Source organism: Muntiacus reevesi, chromosome 6 (genome assembly GCF_963930625.1).
Source record: "Muntiacus reevesi chromosome 6, mMunRee1.1, whole genome shotgun sequence".
Lineage (NCBI taxonomy): Eukaryota > Metazoa > Chordata > Mammalia > Artiodactyla > Cervidae > Muntiacus > Muntiacus reevesi.
Window position 1 is genome coordinate 110,930,235 of NC_089254.1, and position 19,790 is coordinate 110,950,024.

General features: G+C 55.5%; 1 protein-coding gene across 2 annotated transcripts in view; it reads left to right on the forward strand.

Moving 5' to 3' along the window:
• RBM33 (RNA binding motif protein 33) overlaps positions 1 to 13,113 on the forward strand; it is a 109,390-nt gene extending 96,277 nt beyond the window's left edge. For both annotated transcript variants that reach the window (XM_065939565.1, XM_065939566.1), the window contains 3 exons: positions 462 to 650; positions 6,934 to 7,022; positions 7,156 to 13,113. In XM_065939565.1, coding sequence (XP_065795637.1) covers positions 462 to 650; positions 6,934 to 7,022; positions 7,156 to 7,204 — 327 coding nt within the window. In that variant the 3' untranslated portion in view covers positions 7,205 to 13,113. The remainder of the gene's footprint in view (positions 1 to 461; positions 651 to 6,933; positions 7,023 to 7,155) is intronic.
• Positions 13,114 to 19,790: the final 6,677 nt, after the last annotated feature.

Genomic DNA, 19,790 nt, shown 5'->3' on the forward strand with positions numbered 1-19,790 from the left:
TCTGCCTTTCAGGACGGATACTGCCGTGGCCGGCAGTGATGGGGAGCTGGCTGGGGGCGGTGCCACACAAGTTCACTGACACTGCACACCCCCCCGCCGGCCGGGAGCACCGCCAGCCTTTGTGTCAGCGAGCGCGTTTCTGGAGCCTGTGACGCTGCTGCTTTGTGTCCAGGCCCGTGTGAGCAGGTCGGCGGTGGCGCACACGGTGCCCAGCTGGCCCCGTGCTTGATGCCCAGGCTGACCGGGACTGCCCCGCTCCCTCTCCCCCTCTCCACGCGAGCATGCTGGGCGCTACGGTCCTGTCTGGACATTCAAGCCTTTTCTGACAGTGGATAAAAGCTACAGAGAGCCCTGTAGCTCGTGGTGTATTTTAGTGGACTCTGACTGACCCGCTCACTCTGTTCTTGCAGCTGTGAGAAGACCAGAGTGTAACGCGTGAACGTGCCTTCTGTCGTTGGCAGGTCCTCATGCACGGGAGAGGCCGGGGCCTGGCGGGCGCGATGGGCCGGGGCCGCCTGATGCCGAACAAGCAGAACCTGCGGGTGGTGGAGTGCAAGCCTCAGCCCTGCGTCGTGTCTGTGGAGGGGCTCTCCTCGTCCACCACTGACGCCCAGCTCAAGAGCCTGCTGACCTCGGTGGGGCCCATCCAGGTGCGCCCCCCTGTGCCTTTGGTCTGCGCCCTCCATCTTTCGCTCCCAAGACTCGGTGGTTCTTTAAAATCCCTGAGAAGGAAGCCGAATGTTTTCTCATGTGCACAGTTGGTACCAGAACTTTTTCCCTGAGCGTTGGAGTGTTTGGAGTTTTTCAGGTGCTCAGAAACTTCATGAACTATTTATTTCAGCTGAACAAATTATCCTTTGAAATCCTCAGATTATCCTTGAGTTCTTGAGGAGCGGCTTCTTGGTCATCAGACACGATAAACTTGTGTCCACGGAGAGCTGTTGTTGCATAGTCCATCATAGAATGGGTTAATCCGCAGGAACATAGCTGGCATCAGAGAGCTTACGATGCTTTTAAAAATACAGGTCTCCTGAGTGGAGATTCTCCAACATGAATGGTAGTTGAAAACCGGGGATCAGATCACAGTTCAGTAGTGAGCCTGGGACTCCGGGGTGGTATGGGGTGGGGGGCGAGTCCAGGCTGTGCCCTGGGCCGCTGCTCCTGGCTGGCTCCCGGCCCGTGTCGGGGCGGGAGTTGGTGGCGCTGTTGCTCTCCACGTGTGACCTGGCCGTCTGGGCTGCGCTCCTGCCCCATGGTCGTGATGGTTCTCCTGTGCGTCCTTGAGTGCGAGTCTGTGCTCAGGATCAGGGCGTGATGGCAGAGCCGTTGCTGCTCACAGCACTGCGCGACGCACCTGCAGAAGTTAGCTTGGCCACGTTGCCGAAGCACTTCCCCTTGGTTCCATCCATCTCAAGTTGAATTTTGAGTACTGCATTTTGGGGGCCATCTTTCCATTTGCCTTTTATTTATTTATTTATTTTTTCTCCCTTCTCCTGTTCTGGAAAGGATGATTAGCGAGTCATTGTGTTAAAGTTTAATGGAGGGCACTTTATTAAAGTGGAGCTTCTTTTTATTAGAGAAGAAGGCAGGAAGGTAAGAATGGTTACATCAGGTACCCTTAGAATGCCACCGGAAGGAGCCCCTGAGGGTGGCTGTGGGCCTGTGGGCCGTCCCAAGGAGCCAGCACCCCTCTCTTCTTGCCAGTCTTAGTCCCAAGGGATGGTGTTGAGGGGCGTTCACAGGTCTGTAAGCACTGTGTTCACAGAGTGCTAATGTGACGTTTTGCCAGCATTAGATAGCTGAAGACTGATATTGGTGCGTTTAAATTGTGAGAAGATGCTTATAACAGGACTCGGATGTGGTTTAACTGTAAATACACTTCAAGGGGGTGGTGAGGAGATCCAGGCCTCCTGGCTGCGGGAGAGGCAGACGTCAAGCCTCTGGTGGGTTGGGCTGTGGCGCCGCCTGGCACCGGCGTGCCCTGAGAGCAAGCGGTGGTGCCTGCACCCAGAAGGCCCTGCCCGGTGCCTGCTAGCAGTGGTGTGGGAAGAACCAGAGAGAAGAGCCTGTCTGCCCCTCCACCACACCAGGGCTCCTGCTCTTAGGGAAGGGACGGGCAGACCGGGGCGGCTGGCTGAATGTGGGGCGGGGGGTGCGGTGGTTGGGGGCTCTGTGGGCAGGTGAGCCTCGTCAGCTGCCGGGCCCTCCAGGACGCAGCGGGGCAGTGGGCGTCGGGCTTTGAGAAGGATTCCATCTCGGTCCTAAGTTTGCCATTTCTTGGGGTGTGGCTTCCCAGCCGAGGACTTCCCCCAGGACCCGCACAGTAATGCATGTATCGTCTCTGCCCCTGCCTCCGCCCCTGGAGTTACCGTGGAGGTGGGGGAAAGAAACACGGGGCCTCCAGGCGCCGCAGAGGGCCAGCGAGTGCTCTCGGAAGGGGCCTGTCGTCCCAGCGTGAGGGACTGGGGTCGCTTCAGGCTGTCAGCGCTGCTGTTCCGGGTGCAGGTACTGGGGAAGTCCTTGTTTTGGGGCTATCTTGGGTTCCCCGGTGAGGAGGAGCCCCTTAGAGCCATTGTGTGAGGTGGGATTGTGTTGGAGCGTCTCAGCTCTTGTGAGGAGCCCTCCTGCCTGCCTTGTCTGGTTTTGACGGACCAGGAGTGTCTGGGGTGACCTGGAGGAAGTCAGGATTTCAGTGGAAGCAGTTCAGTCATTCTGAAGTTGAGGACGTTTGGGGAAGAAAACACTAGGCATAGTTAAATGTTGCTGTTCACTCACTCAGTCGTGGTCTAGCTCTTTGCGGCCCCATGGACTGCAGCACGTCAGGCCTCCCTGTCCATCACCCACTCCCGGAGCTTGCTCAGACTCATGTCCATTGAGTCAGTGATGCCATCCAACCATGTCATCCTCTGTCGTACCCTTCTCTTCCTGCCTTCATCTTTCCTAGCATCAGGGTCTTTTCTAGTGAGTCAGCTCTTCATATGAGGTGGCCAGAGTGTTGGAGCTTCAGCCTCAGCATCACTCCTTCCAGTGACTATTCAGGAGAAGTGTAGACGTTCCCCACACTGATGTTTTGAGCTTTAAAGAAAACCCGTGTGGCCACATGATCTGAAACTTTGATGGGAAAATTGTTAACCGGAGGCTCCTACACACAGTTCTGAAAACACTATTGTGAATAATTCTCCCAAAAAAGAGGATTCCAGGCAGAGCGCGTGGTAACCTGACGGCTGTGATCTGTAGGGTAAGTTTGTACAAGATGGAGATGAGAGCAGAAGGGGAGCCTCAGTGTCTCGCAACTGTGTCAGAGCAGAAGGAACAGCGCTTATGCTTTGGGTGAGAGGAAGCCTAGACATTGGAATTGAGGAAAAGACACAGACTCGGCATCGAGACCACATCTCGTGTGAATGTGAAGAGGAAGCAGCATGTGGCCGAGCTGTGTGAGACTAGAGTCGCTGTTCCAAACGCCCATCGCCAGCGAGAGGGCCAGGCGACCCATGCAGAATGAAGGGGACGGTGTTCCTGTACTCCAGCCCAGCTGTGGGCCCAGGGAGGAGAGCTGGAATGGGGGCAGGCCCGCTGCCCCGGCACGTTCCGGGGGGCCCACAGCTGCCCATGAGGCCCGGCCTGCCCAGGGACCATTGTCAGTATAAATCTGGTGATTTATACCTGGGGCTCTGTTTGAGCAGTTTCGTGTGTGTCTAAAACACCAAGTGTCTGCATCAGCTTTGGTTTCAGGTCAGTTCCTGAAGGTGCTGGGAGCTGTTGGCCAGAGTAGGGAGAGTAGTTTAAGTGACTTTCAGGATGGCAGGTTCACCTCAGAGTCCCCCCAACACTCATTTATTCATACGCACAGACACGAACTCAGGCTCTTCCTAGAAAGAGGAGGGACTTTCCCTAAACAGGGAAAAGAGGCCCAGAACAGCATGGACAATTTTCTGGCCTTAAACTCTCTGCTGCCCCTGCAGTGCTTGCGGCAGTTCAGTCCGGGGGCCACTGAATGTACACGCAGGAAGCCGCCACGAGAAGGGCATCGTGGCTTGTGTTCCGCTGTTTACAGCAGCACAGGTGTTCTCGGGACTTGTCTGCAGATGTCTCTGTAAAATAAAAGTAAACCTGGGTGGGCTGGGCAAGTTAGCCTGTCTCCATGGGCCAGTCAGGTATTTGTGGGGCAGCTGGGTAGGGTCAGAGAGTACAAAATGGAGACAGATTTTAGCTCTCAGTTTGTTCTGGGTGAATTAAAGTGCTTACTTATTTGGAAATGGGCTGCTGATTTGCAGGACGTATTTTCAGAGTGCAAGCTGGTGGTCGTAATACATGCCTTTTAGTTTATAGTACACGGTATCTTTTTCTCTCTTCCCAGTAGAGTGATCACTAATATTTGTCATTTTGGTAGGTCAGAAATGGTTAAATATTGACAGTTTTGGCAGTTTATTAATCTTTTATCTGAAAATAGCCTCTGTATTTTGGGGGAAGAGTGCAGAAATGTCAATAAGGGGAACAGAAAACAGATTTTAAGATGGTGTTCTTACTGCTTGTGTTGAGTGTTGAGAAGCAGCTCACTCCTGTGATTTAAGAATTTCATTGAAAGTTTAGCTCTTTTGATTGATATTTTCTCAGTCAAATTGAGCTTTAAACCAGGTAGATACAGAGAAACATCTTCTTAGCTCAGATACCATTTTATATGATAAGTGATAAACAGGAAGCATCATACTTCATTCCACATTGTGAAGTCACCCAGAGGAAATACAGTCTCAACATGCTTTTTCTCAGGAGAGGAGCATGGTGTTTTCAAAATCCAGATTCCGTCTCTGAATCGGAGAATGTGGATAATTATTTGTGCCATCATAACAAATTAGTTTTCCTTGTCTGTTGCAAATTGAGTGATTTTTGTAGTTTTCGACAGAATAAGTCTAGGTGAGCTGTGGTGCTTGTGCTGAGGACTGCCGTGGCGCTGGCAGCAGTTGGCACGAGGCTGTGCCCGGTGCCCTTGAGCACTGCAGCCGCGTGGCGTGAGTCAGGAGGCGGGCCTGGCGGGGCGTCTGCTGCGATGCGGGGCTGTCCTCATGACTGGAGGACAGCTGCTGCCACGCTCCCCTCGGGGCTCCACGGGTCCCGGGGCAGCACGGTGCTTCCTCTTGCCTCTTCTCTTCGGGGGCAGCTCTGGAGTGTCAGCAGCTGGAGGTGCTTGGAGGAGAAGACAGAGTGGGTGTGTGCTGAAAGCTGGGCTGGCAGGTCTCTGTCGAGTAATTCAAGTGGGGTTTCAGAGGCTGGGGAGGCTGTGTGCTCCCAGTGTGTCCCAGAGACGTTAGCTGATGGCACTGGTTAAAGACCAGGCTGTTGAGCTTTGCTTGTCCAGTTTTACTTGGAGAAGGAAATGGCTACCCACTCCAGCATTCTTGCCTGGAGAATCCCATGGACAGAGGAGTCTGGCGGGCTGCAGTCCACAGGGTCGTGAAGATCGGACGCGACTGAGCGACTTCACTTTGTCCAGTGAACTTAGTGATCAGTGAAATTTTCAAGAAAATTCTTCTGCCCCTAGGTTTTGTATCTGACAGAAGAGGTAAATCTTGTATTTGCTCAGCTGGCGTCAGGAGACCAGGCAGACGAGCCTGCTGGTGGCCGCCCTGCCTCCCGGGGTCCTGGTCCTGGTGCTGGTCAGGGTCGCCTGGTGGCATGCCGGGTGAGCTGACCGCCCCTCCGCGGGCCTGGTGTGAACCTTGGTGCCATGTCAGCTGCACACTGGAGAGTTTATTTCTGGGTAAGCACCGAAGAGCAACTTTTTGGAAAAAGTGTTTCCTTGGTGCTCTCCTCATCATACCTACTCGTGGGAGTTCTGTGCTTATGAGAATGGAGAGTGCCACAGCATATCTTTTTGAATGTATTTCAGAGAATTGATGTTTTGGCTAGGTACTTCTGTTGGAAGGTTTTGAACAAATGCTTTAAAATGAAACCACCACATGTGTAAACCCTTGTAAAGGGTGGTGTGTTACTGTTGGTTGTCTCTGGCTGCTGTGCTTCACTGGACAGTGGCCCAGACACGGCAGACTGTTCTCAGCCCCCGAGTCCTCTGCAGCTTCCTCGGGTCGGGTCCTCCAGGGAGCACGATCTCCGCCGCCCCCTGCTCACCGGACACTTTGCTCACTGCCCCAGATACACGTGGCAAGTCACCAAAATGCTTGAGAAGGATCAGACTCCGGAGAGTGGGCTGGCTGAGAAATCCGAGTCCTCCTTCGGCACATCCCTCCCAAATTCTAGAGTGCTCTGTCCGCAGGCCCCAGGGGAGCACAGAGCTGCCCTCATCCTTGGGGCAGGCGTGAGGACCAACTGTCCATTCACGGTCCTGGCACTCGTCTCCTCACTAGACAGATCCGTCCGCTCCACACATGCCTCTGGTCTTCACTCTGGAGAGTAGCCTCGGAAATGGTGTTTCACATCCTAGGATTCAGTTTAAGGTGCCACTTCGTGCCCCCCGACATTGTAAAGTGCAGAGTGAGCAGACGGGGCCGAGGGCTGCCCCGGTCCCAGCCCCCCGGCTGGCAGTCCTGCTCTGTGCGAGGACCTGTGTCTGCCGCAGTGGTCCTCAGGGGAGCGCCGCCCCGGGCCCCTGGCTCGCTGCGTCTCCTGTGTGAGCGGGGCCCGGGGAACATCGCCTGATGGGAAGGGTGTCTCCAAGGACTGCCCAGGTCTGCGTGAGCAGGTGGAGGGAAGCGGGGGCAGCTGACGGGCGAACGAAGGAGGGTCTTCACACCAGGCCTGGAGGGTGCTGAGTACTGCTTAGGGCAGGCATGGGGCCATCTGGACAGGGAGCTCGGATTAGCTAGTTTGTTTCAGGGACCTGCGGTCTGCCTGGACTGGAACCTCGTGTTAATCCCAGCGGACCAGCATGTACGTTGGTGCACAGCTTGGCTCTGACGCGCTTCTGTCCTCTTCCTTCAGAGCTTGCAGATGCTCCCCCAGCAGCGGAAAGCCATAGCGAAGTTCAAGGAGCCAGCACACGCGTTGGCGTTCCAGCAGAAGTTCCACAGGTAGCGTGGAGTCCCTGGGGCCAGAGGGGGGCGGGCCGGCTGCAGGATGATTTGCGGAGTGTGCCGTGGGCAGTCCCCCAGGTCCGCGGGGGGCGGGGGGGCTTCATGTGCGCGCCTGTGCCACCTCCCGCAGGCACATGATAGACCTGTCCCACATAAACGTGGCCCTGATTGTCGAGTGACCACTGCGGACGGGCTGACCGGGACGCCGCACACACACTGTGGAACTCCTTCGGAGCTGCGCGCAGAGGCCCCACGAGCCGTCTCTCCGTCCACAGCCCTGCCAGGCCGTTGTCCAAGGCGCCCGACGGCTCAGCACCGATTCCAGAAGAGCTGGACTTGCGGGACGTTGCAGACTCGAGTCGCTGTTAGAGCGTTCACGTTCTGTTGGCACCACAAAGAACTACAGTTCCATTTTCTTTTGTTTTCCAAGTGCTTACGATGCATGTAGACGTTGTTCTTTGTGATCTTACTGTCTGATCGATCCCAGTGACGTAGAGTCAGGAGAGACCATCACCGTCACAGGTTCTCAGCATTTTTCACAGCAAAGAACATCTGATAATGGTTGCACTTATCTTCAGTGCAGGCTAGACGAGAGTCTCCTCACCTGGCTCCACGCACGCTCCTTTCTCAGAAGGCCCTCCAGGGCTCTTGTGAACACGCAGAGGCAAATTCGGGTGGTGATATCCTGGGAAGCAGGGTATGCGGGTGGTTGGGAGTGGTGTCAGGGGTGCGGCAGATTCTGCTTCTTCTAAATATTCCCAGAGCGTCAGCTGAATATGTCCAGTTCCAGAGGGAGCGCCCCTCTCTCCACGCTGCCCAGAGAGCATGGAGATGCTGGCGGGTACCGGTGTGAGCCCGCCTGGGCTGAGCGCAGGTTAGGAGCCCCACTGGGTGAGGGTAGGCCGGCCGGAAGCTTGAAAGGGCCTGTTTGGTTTTTCCCCCTTTTTAAACACAGCCCCAAGAGGCATAGTCACGTCACTGGCTCTGTGATGCACACGTGACTCTGTTGAGAAGCCTGGTTATCGCTGCCGTGACGAGCGTTTTCTTCTTTGAAGGCCTTTCGAGCAGGGCTGCGTTGTCCTTCAGTGGACCCCAGAGCAGGGGGCTGTTTGCACGGGCGTGTGGGCGGGCGGCTCTGGGGTGCGGGTTAGCTTCATTCAGGTGAGATGCTCGCTCCCCGTAAAGTCATCTTCAGTAAAATCCGTTCTGGGCAAACGATGACAAAAGTGCCTTAATGTATTTGTGCTCATGAAGGAGTCTCACTGTTTGGGTTTATTCTAACATGGCCTGAACTGTTGGAGCAAATGGTAACTGGGGCATACTCAGACTTTTTAGCTGAATTTTATACCTAAGATTTCCTGTCACATTTATTAGTAGAATTAAGGGAAACATGCCTGTTGCTGGTTAGCGCCCCTAGTCAGCACAGCGAGACCCCTCAGCGGGGCACCACTTTCTCAGCCTTCTCGTGGGGAGCTGAGACACAGGTCATGTAATTTTGTATCTTCTTGTTTTCACAGTTGAAATTTTATGTTTTTCAAATTAAGTCACCAGAACTGGAGGGGAGTGTTGAGACCCGCGAGCCTCTGTAGCGCTGACTCCACAGTGCGCCACGTGCTAGGAGGGAGCCTGCAACGTGAAGGTGGGTGCGGATGGCCGCTGCTCAGAGGCTGCAGTTACAGGATGCTGTAGGCACTTGTAGATTACCTCTCGCTGCGGGCGCCTGGCCACCCGCGCTCCAGAAAGCCCCGCCTCACCCGTGGGGGCTGGTGGTTGTACCTGCCTGGCCCCAGGTGCTCCAGTGGAGCGTCTGGCTACTGGCGCGCCCGCCCCCCTGCCCGTCTTTACAAGTAGATGCAGGTGTGTTCACACGGGCATGGCTCGTGTGACTCAGTCCACGGAGAGCTGGGTTGAAGCTGCAAGTGGGGTACTGCAGGTGCCAGGCAGGGGGGTCCAGGCCATCTCCCCTCCCTGGGCGGCAGGAGGCTGACAGTTAAGGGGCTTGCTGAGGGCTTGATGACGCAGTGAGCCTACCGACTATACCACCGTTGGAAACAGTCTGAGCGTGCTGTGACTTGGAAGCTAAAAATCAGCTCGTTGTCTCCATAATGTAGCTAGGCATACTTTTTTCTAGTTAGTGATAACAAACGAGTCCTGTTTGTGCACCTTTGTTCACGGCGGACCTCATAGCTACTCTAAGGTCTGCCTCTGTGTTGTCTGAGCCCGACATGGTGCCCTGGGACACGTGTGCCTCTGTAACTGTCTGCACACACCCGGAACATGCTTTCTCTGGATAGAGTGTTCTTGAATGGCCATTGACCAAGCTGGCCAGGCCTTCCGTCAAGGCCTGGTTAGAGAGACTCCCCATGGTCGCCTCCTGACACGCACAGCCCGTGGGCATGGGCTGTCAGAGCCAGGCAGGCCTGGGGACGCAGCCTCAGTTTCTTTGAGGAAACTGGGAAAGGAAGGAAGCAGAATTGGAAGGGAGCGCTGTTCCCACCTCGTGCAGTGCAGTGCCGTCAGACCACCGCACGCCGAACCCTCTGGGAAGATCTGTTGCAACCATTATCTTTGTTCTTTATTTATCATGCATTTAAAGTGAGATGCAGAAGCAGTTAACACACTATGTAAATATGGACCTTTTAAAATTAAAATGTTATTGGAAGTGCTTTCAATTCAGCAACATCGTAGCTATTTGTTAGTTCTTTTGTGTTGTCTTATCAAAGTTTAATGGATACAGTTCCATAATGTTGATGTGTTTGTGTGTATATTCGATTTTTATAAAGATGGTAGTAAGTCAATACATTTATCCTGATCTGTGTATTATTTGTTCACAAATTCAAGAAGCCAGTAAATATCATTATATCTCATAAGGTAAAGACAGTAGCGATTATGTGGAGCTCAGGTACCCTTTCTTTTCGCATTATCTTGTTTTGATTTTAATGCTGTAATATAAGTTCACTTAGCTACTTAGCATAACCTTGCATTTCCGTTGGTCTGGCCACATCTGTTAAGTCTTACTTGATATCCTTCTAAAGGAGAAATACCAGCTCTTTTTTTCCGAAAGCGTTGTTGAGGGTTCCGCCCTTTCTGGCCGGGCAGCACCCTCAGTAGGGCCTGTGCCTGGTCCGCAGTGGGGGGGGGGGGGGGGGGGGGCGGCTTCATCGAAACTGTTTCTGAGTGGGGTCTCCTCATGATTTGTAAAAGGTCCTGAATGAACAATTGTGTGTGCTTAGTTCTGTAGCGTTTCTGAATTGTGGCAGAGCTGTAGATTCTGCATTCAGGGGTCTCTTTTTTTTTTTTTAAGGGCATTTTGCTAAATGATGCAAGTGGACTTTGTCGCTGGAGGGAGGCTGGAAGAGGTGACCAGGGTGAAGAAGGACAGGATGGAGTGAAGGGAGCTAGAGCAGGCAGGGTCGGCCAGGAGCCTGGTCCTGACGCCCGGCGCTGAGGAGGAGTCAGCTGGGGCGGGCGGGCACCCGTGGGCGGGCGGGCAGTGGTCACAGCGACCGCCACGCCAGGGCCGCACCTTGCACGCAGTGGACCGCAGAGCTGGTGGGCGAGGGGAGGCCTGGCTGACTGGTCTGGAGGGGAGAGGAGACTTAGGGCCAAGTTGTTCTGAGAACCTGTCACTTCCTTCCGTTTTTTTAATCTTTTGTAGTTTTTGTTGTTGTTTGTTTTTTAATTTCTCTGTTGTTTAATTGAAGGTAAGCTCAGTGTGCTTATGGACCATTGGCTGCCAGGGACCCTGATGAGGACAGTCAGGTTTTGGTCGAGGTCTGTGCAGAGCGCCTAGAGCCACGCGTGAGGTGTGGAGCCCCCGAGCCCCCTGGCTTCCGGCCCCCAGACCCTGGAGTGGCAGCGTGCCCCCGGCTGCACCCCACCGGGAGCCCTACTTCTACCCGCGGGGTCAGACAGACCACGCCCCCGCCTGCGTGCTGTCCCGGCCCCCACCCCTCCCCAGCTCCTTTGTCTACGTTGGTTGGGAGGGGGTGGGGTGCTTGAAAGGCATGGTTGATTTTTTTACAGGTTTTTCTACGTGACAGTATTCTGAAAGGGGATTAACTAGTGGAAGGGGTGGATGATACAGAATGGGACCAGGAGGCGCCCCTCTCCCCGTGGAGGGAGCCGTAGGAATTACATCCGCTACAGGGAGAACGTAGATATTCAGCTGTACTTAATGAGCATTTAAATTAGCCTTTTCACTTCTTTCTAAATCATGTGAATGATGTGTTGTTTTGGATATCGGTAAATATGAACTCTGCAAAGGCAGTGAGCCTTGACTTACTATTAAATCCTAAGGATTTTGTGTAAGGTTTTTTTGCAACCTGTTTAATTTTAGTCATTTAAAGGGCCCATGGTTCTTTGTCCTGGAACCAAGCAACTCAGTGATTCATATTGGATCCCGGGTATACCTGCTGGTAGTGTTTGGTGGGGAAGGGTCTTTGGTTTTACACGTGTAAAAACCTGCTCTTTTTAGAAAATGTGCAAAAAAATCTTAGCTCTCTTTTCTGTGCTGTATTTTTGTTAGGAAGTCTTTTCATTAAGATGAGCAGGCAGAACAGGTATTTTTAGTGAGAAGTTGCTTCTTGCTTTCACTTTTAACCAACTAAAATGTAAAAAGGCCTTCATGTTGGTGCTTTATCTTACTAATTTTGAAAGGTATGTAGAAAAATACAGGCCTTTAAAAAGAAATATGATTGTAGTCTTTGAATTTTAATAACTTTCCACAGAGTAGACAAACAGATGTACTGTTTTAATATATTCTGTATTTAGTAGTTTAATATACTCTAGAAAGGAGACCTCTTGACATTCTTCTAGCCTGATTTTCTTTTAAACTATTTTTCATTTTAAGGGCACGTAGTGGAACCTGATTTTTGAAGGACTGTCTTAAGTTCTCTGCTCTCTGCAGTATTGTCTCAGGGTATATAATTTATGTTTTTAAAGCAACATGTATACGACACACATTTATAACTATTGACCGAAGAGCAAATAACTGCTTGTTTTGATAACTCAGCTTTGCTTTTCACAGGCGTGGGATCCAGAATTGTTTTTTCCTCTGTGAGGATTTTAATTCTAAGGCTTTAATTCTGCTGTTTAATTTTCAGGTTCACCAGCAACACAGCCTGAAATCTGATTTTTTTTTTCCTTTTCATTTCTGAGCTGGTTCTCTTTGCTGGGCTCCCAGTCTGGCCTCGCTCCTGCTGCTGAGTGTCTGGGCCCCGTCAGCCAAGCCTCCTGCGCACCCCTTCCTTCCCTCGGGGCTCCCTGCCACGCCCACCCCCACCGTCCTCAGAAGCATGCCCTTCTCTTACTTGCATTGCCGACTGACCGTTCTCTCCTCCCGCCGCTGCTGGTGACTCCGTCTTGGCCATGCTGCCCCGTGTTGGCGTTCAGAGTTCCACTCTGCTGTCGCGAGGTGCCTTTGCTGCGTCGTCTCAACCTTTGCTTTGACAGGTCTGACTCTCGGTTTGTTCCCCCAGGTCTCCGGCTGGCGAGAGTAACGTCTGGGTTCTGTTGTTTGCAGTTTCCCCTGGGGGCGGTGCCCCGTGGAGGCCGGGCCTTGCCCGGCGCACTAACCAGCCCTCTGTTCCTTCCCCTCTCCTTTTGCAGGACCTCTCTTGCATGCGTCAGTGTTAGTGGTAGCGCGCCTCTTCTTCCGCTGGGAGGCGACGGCCCGTTGGGCTCTGTCGCCGCTCTGGCTGGCTGTGATCCTTCCTAAGCGTATTGCTAAGTGCCGCGAGCTAGCCTGGGCCGGCTCTGCGCGGCGTCTGCAGCTGTGTTTGTGGGGCGCACACTGGGATTGAGAGATCAAGAGCTGAGCGAGTGGCTTTCTTCTGGGTGATCTGCTCCGTGTCTCCACCCAGCGCACCACTCACGTTTGCGGGCAGGGATGTTGCCTTGTTTTATCCCGTTTTCCACTTTGTGCTAATCACTGTGACAGCTTTATCAGGAATATGTGTGAAGAACAGTTGTGACATAGTTGGAAAAAATGTATCTGTGTGTATCATCTTTGTGATTCCATGCCAAGAAATGTGTTTTGGACTGTATTGTAATTTGAAAGATGTGTTAATAAATACCTTGCACTTTCCGCTTTTGTCGGTAGCTTTTATTCCCTCTCCCACTCGGGTTCAGTCCGTTCCACGTCTTCCCCACACGGGCAGAGAGCACAGGGGCCATCCCTCAGAGGAGAGGGGTTGTCCTCAGGCCCCCCAGGCCCACCCCGTCTGGCCGGCTCTTGCCTTGAACAGGTGTCCAGTTAATGGAAGGTCAGGGTGACCGACTTGCTCACAGTACAGGTCTCATGCGTCTACACTGGCCAGGCAGGCAGGCTCACTGTATTTTGTTAGTTGGAAGTGGGAGACTTACATTCTCTTTTTAAGTTTTTTGAAGCATCAGAACTAATCGCTAGCAGTTTTTCAGAGGAAATTGATGATTGTGACACTGAAAGGGGAGAGGTCAGTTGCTGTCGCCCGGTGACTTCCTGTCTGTCACGGGCGTGCGGCCTGTGTGAGAAGCCGCACGCACACATGTACGCGCGCTGCGGGCCCGGCTTCCCGTTCAGGCGCCCTTGGCCCTTCCCGAGTTGCTGCACACTGCTCATAATTCATGGTCTTTCTTGAAAATACTTTAAAAATAAAGCGACCCCCAAAAAAACATTGTTAAAGGAAAAGCTTGAGGAAAGAACCCAGAGGTTCCCCCCCGCCACTCCCCCTGCGCTGTGCAGGCTGGGACCCTGGGCTGCATCCACACGCACCTGCCTCACCAAGGACAGAAGGGAGACCTGTCCCTAAAGGTAGCCTGTATCTTGGCGCCGTTCTCCCCAAGGTGCGGATGAGGAGAAGGATCCCAGGTTTCACGTAAGGAAGAAAGGTCAGAAAAGAGGCTGGTTTGGGGGAACACAGAGAAAAGGGGTATCTCACAGAGGTCGGTTCATCTGATTTAATGGAGTTTTTAAGCCTCGGTCAGAATCTGAAAGTTCCTAGTGATTCAAGTCAAGACCATCTTCTATTTTAATCCATATTCCAGGGATAAGTCATTGTTTTTCTACAACCCCGCCTTTGCTTGGAGTGATGGGAATCTCAAGAAGATGGACCAAAAACACGTGGAGATGTAAGGTGGAAAGTGGGTTTCTCTGCTTGGGGGAATTCCTTATGAGCGGAGCCTCTGCACCGTTTTGTCCCTGCGCCCGGGGGCCTGGACAGGGCTGCAGGAGGGAGTGTGCGCGTCCCGGGTGCGGGGCCTCCTCGCGCACCCGAGGTGCCTAGTGCGCGTGCGTCCTTTACGCCTGTGGGAAGGCTGTTCTGGTGCAGTTCTCGCCTGACAGGCGCTTCAAAAGCGTCTCTCATTTTCCGGGGAATTATTTATAGTCGAGTCTGAAGGGAAAAGCAGGTCGTCGAGTTCTCTAGGTGAGCGCAGTGCTTTCGCGTCGCGGCTCCAACGGGGAAGAGCTCTGAAAGGAACTTGTCTGCAGCTGGAGTGTGGCTTCTAGACTCAAAAAGACCTGCTGATGCTCGAAGACCATGTTTCTCAGCTGTACTTCCGGTGTCGCCTGGAGGGATGAGAGGCAGAGACGTTGAAGTTAGATCCAAATCAGGAAACATGCTGAGCCAGTCGTGCAGCCCCCTGCTCCCCCCAAGTACCCACCTAACCCGGGGCACACCTGTGCCTGGGTGATAACGGGGGCTTGCGGGCGGGGCGGGGCGTGAGAAGCCCCGCCCCCAGCCTCTAGATGAGGTGGGTGGGCCTAGCCTGCAGCGCCCGGACAAGGTCCAGGATCCGGGCAGATCCGGGCGGGGGGCGCAGGTGGGTGAGGAGGGCAGCCCACCTGGGCTTGATCCCCAGCTTGGGTCCTGTGCTGGCGGCCTGGTGGGGCGGGGTCCTCGGGTGGGCGCGTGGTCCTACCTGACCACGCCGAGGCCCTGCCCGAGGGTGCAGGCCTCCTGGGCTGCTGCGATCTCGGCCCCGGTCACTGGGCAGCCGGGAGGGCGAAACCACAGTCCTGCCTGCCGGCCTGAGTCCCCAACTCTCCATCCGGCAGAGCTGGAAAGGGGGCTGCGTGTCAGTGCCACAGCCCAGGTTCTTGGTCTTCGAGACAGCACCCCCTCCCTTTCTCACGGCTACTTGCCTGAGTCTCGAACCCTTGGAGGGGCTACCAGGATCACGCCTCCAGGGCACCGCCCTCCCCTAGGGCCACAGCCCCAAGGGTCATCCCTCCCAGGGCTACCAGCCATCCCCCTCCCGGTCACTCCTGCCGCGGGGTCACACTCTCCCCTAAGGCTGCCCACTTCCCTTCCATCACACCCTTCTCCACAGTCACACCCCCAGGATCACATCCTTGCCCCAAGGTCAAGGCCTCCCCCACGGTCATCCCCGAGGCCACACGCCCGAGTCACAGCCACCCCTAGGGTCACACCCCTGGGTCACGCCCTCTCAGTTGGCTGACCTAATCCGTGTTTCTCTCCACCATCACTCTGGTCATTAGCTTAGGAAATGTCATTTCTACACATGATCGGCAAGGAGATCCAACCAGTCCATCCTAAAGGAAATCAGTCCTGAATATTCTTTGGAAGGACTGATGCTGAAGCTGAAACTCATACTTTGTCCCCCTGATCCTAGAGCTGACTCCTTGGAAAAGACCCTGATTCTGGGAAAGACTGAGGGCGGGAGGTGAAGGGGACACAGAGGGTGAGGTGGTTGGCTGGCATCAGCCACTCTATGGGCATGACTTTGAGCAAGCTCCAGGAGTTGGTGATGGACAGGGAGGCCTGGCGTGCTGCAGTCCATGATGGTCGCAAAGAGCTGGACACGACTGAGCGACTGAACTGAACTGAGCAACACGATCTGATGTGGAGACTCAGTCGGTGACTCCGTCTCCCCCTCGGCCGCCCCTTACTCAGGCCTGGGCCACGGCCTGTGTGGACCCTCCTGGACCCTGACCTGCTGAGCCCGACTAGCAGGTCCTCAGGGGACCGGGACCCCCAGTCCTCAGCCCCGCCTCCCCTGGTTGCTTCCCGCCAGAAACCGGCTCTTTGGCCGCCCTCCCGAGCCACACCCCGCTCCTCTGGACACTCGCCTGGCGTCCCGGCTGTGGGCAGCCAGGCTGGCGGGCCTGCTTTGAATTGGCAGCCACGGACCGCAGGGAGCAGGCCAGGTGCCCCGGGGGGCCCAGCTGCATCTCCTGGTCAGGCCAGGGTCGCTCTCAGGGGGCCCCCTCCCGTCTCCTCGTCCCCTGCGTGTCCACGGCCTCTCGGGCTCCCCTTTCAGCATAAACTCACCCGCTCCCTCCCCACCCAGCCTCCCAGCCCGCCCGCCGCTCCCGTCCAAGGCCAGCGCCCCGCCTGCACCTGCACGGCCCGCCACACAGACCCGGCGCCTGCATGGGTCTCTTCCCCTCCTGGACTTTCCTTTCAGCAACAAACGTGCAGGAAACAGCCTCCCATGGAAATAAGAAAACGTCCTCCCTGATCTCGTAACCACTTTCAGCAACCGATGCATAATCCTTTCCCTGGTCTTGTAAAGCTCTGGTGGCTCAGACAGTAAAGAATCTGCCTGCAATGCAGGAAACCTGAGTTCCATCCGTGGGTCGGGAAGATCCCCTGGAGAAGGGACGGCTACCCACTCCAGTATTCTGGCCTGGAGAATTCCACGGACTGTACAGTCCAAGGGGTCACCGAGTCAGACGTGACTAAGTGAGTTTCACTTCACTCACCGCCCCCTCTAGGTCGTCACCGGAGCTGCTGCTTGGGCTCCAGGTGGGGCCTCACCTCCGGCTGAAAGCCGAAGCCCTTGGGTCTCTCCTGCCTCAGTCCCCGAGCACTCCCCGTGGCCTCAGGCCGTTCAGCGGCTTGAAAGGTCAGCAGCAGGCCCCTGAGCACCCCCGTTGTCCCACGGACTCTCTCCTGAACTCCAGACTTGAACCTGCGTCCCTGCTGAGACACCCAGACATCCAGCTGAACTCTGACCTCTGCCCTTCGGTCCTGTCTTGGGACATGGCAGCTCTTTTCTTGGGGGCACCCAGACCCCGAACTCCGGCATCCTCTCTGCCTCCCCCTCTGCTCTGACCACGGCGCACCCAGCAACCGCACCCTCTAACGCCCCTGGAATCGCACCTCTTCCGGCCCGCAACCACCACGCCAGTGACGCTCCCAACCTCCCACCCGGACGGCCGGCCTGGCCTCCAACGGCTCCCTGGCATCCACCCTTCCCTTCCACCGACCATGAGCAAATATCAGCTGGAAACGTCTTGAGGGTGAAGGTCAGATGACCCCGCTCCTCCGTGGGGGGCGCTCCAGGCATTTCTCATCTCACCCAGGCTAAACCCGACCCCGACCAAGGCCTCCAGGCCTCAGGTCCCCAGGTTCCCCGCCAGGCGTGCACTCACACCATCCGCTCCCGCTGCCCCGGCGCCGCCCCCTCATCCGGCCCTGGGATGCTCTGCCTTCTGTCCACGGACGTTGTCCCGGCCTCTCTGCGCTCAGGCCACCCTCCGATCTCTCTGTCTAAACGATCTCCCCTTTCCCGTGCTTCCATCATTTTCTCTCTCCTTATGCTTTTATTCTCCTAGGAGCTTTTGCCCCGCTTTCTTCTTTCTTAGAGTGTCCAGCAATTTTGGATCGTACGCGGGACACTTTGGACACATTTTTGGGAGCCTGAACTTTGTTGCCCTGACATTTAGAGGATGTTCATTTTTATTCTGGAGGCAGCCCGCCTGAGGGAGGGGTGGCATGAGCCTCTTGAGACCTGGTTCCAGCTTGGTTCAGCCCATCTCGGATGGCCCTTGCTCAGGGTGCCTGTGGCCGGCGTCTCACACGGTCACCAGGACGTTCCGCGATTTCCGCTGGGTCGGGTCTGAGCCCTCTGAAAGCTCACGGGGACCCCTGCACGGATTTGGTGTTCCGCCTCTGGGTAGCTTCATCCTCAGCCCCTCTGTCCTCCGCCTTCTCTGCCTCCTTCGCCCCCGGGGCCCCCACGTGTCCCAGCATCAGTCCCCTTCCTGCTCCATTCCTCTCCAGAACGCTTCTCAGAGGAGCTGATGCTGAAAAAGTGAGACAGGACAGGCTTCGCTCCCCAGAGGTGCGGCGTTTCTCTGCAGGGAGATGGGTGACTTCCTCTCTGCCAGGGAATCTGGAATCTGGGAGCCCCCGGAGCCTGGAGCACTGTTCCTGCCCCGCTGGGGTAGGAGGGTGGGCCTCGCTCTGCGCCCCCAGAGAGCGCTGGCAGGCTCCTCCCCCACCCCGCCGCTCGTGCAGACGCACGTGTGCACACACATTCACAACTCAGGCAGCGTACTTGCAGACACGCCCACGCACAGTCACACAGGGCACACGCTCAGACCCACACACTCACACGTACACACATGAGTACACTCACGCTCAGACCCACGCGTTCACACGTATGTACACACGAGTACACTCATGCTCAGACCTACACACTTACAGGTACACACATACATGAGTACACTCACATGCTCAGACCCACATGCTCATAAGTATGTACACTCACACACGCTGACAGGAACACACACAAAGACACACACGCTCAGACCCACACACTCCCATATATGCACACTCATGAGTACATACACATATACTCAGATCTACACACTCATACATATGCACACTCATGAGCACACTCACAGACCCACACACTCACACATAAACACACTCAGACCACACACTGACGTAAACCCACAAGGAGCAGCAGCACACATGTGCACACTCACAAGTACACTCACATGCTTGTGTGTGCAGCCACACCCTCAAGCACTATCCAGATGCTGGTGTGTTGAGCTGTGTATTTGCTCCTTACTAGGGCCAGGGCAAACAGCAGGGCCTTGCCCTGAGGGGGTCTGTCTGCCCTGAGGGGGTCTGTCTGCCCTGGGGGGGTCTGTCTGCCCTGAGGGGGTCTGTCTGCCCTGAGGGGGTGTCTTGTCTGCCCTGGGGGGGTCTGTCTGCCCTGGGGGGGTCTGTCTGCCCTGGGGGGTTGTCTATCTGCCTTGGGGGGTGTCTGTCCACCCTGGAGGGGTCTGTCTGCCTTGGTAGGGTCTGTGTGCCCTGGGGGGACCTTCTTCGAACCTGGGGACTGAGGTCACAGCTAGCAGGAGGGCCAGGAGGCGCCTGGGCCTGTACCCTTGAGGAGCAAGGGCCCAGGCGTGTTCCCCCACCTCCCTGGGCTCAGCAGGGAGGCTGGCCCCAGGCCTGGGGTCAGGGGGTCCACCTGGAAGAGGCTGAGGCCAGGGAGGCTGTGGCCCGCCTGGCGCACTTGCAGGCAAAGTATTTTTAAACTCACTTCCTTGACCTAAAGAGGCCCTTTTTGGACTGAAGACCTAGTCTTCGGGACAGACCCCGAGCACTGCCTGTGAATAGGTCGGAGCGCCCAGGGAGGTGGGGATGGCACCCGGGGCCCCGTGGGGGTGCCCGTGGGGGTGCCCAGGGCAGTCTTCCTTTATTTTTTTAACTATTGTACTTCATTTGCTCACTTGTCTTTTGGCTGTGCTGGACCTTCCTTGCTGCTCACACGCGGGCTTTCTCCAGGAGCGGCACACGGGCTCCAGGCGCGTGCGCGCGCATTAGCTCCTGGGCGGCTCCGCGGCTGCTGCGATCCTCCTGAACCGGGGATCGAACCCGCCTCCCTGGTGTTGGACCGCTAGTGGAATCCCTGGGGTGTTTTGAATCGCAGAACCAGAAGGGACGAAATGGGCCCAGGCCCCCGAGTGCCTCCGAGGGCAGGAAGAGGGGCTGCAGGGCAGAGGGCAGCCTGGCTGCA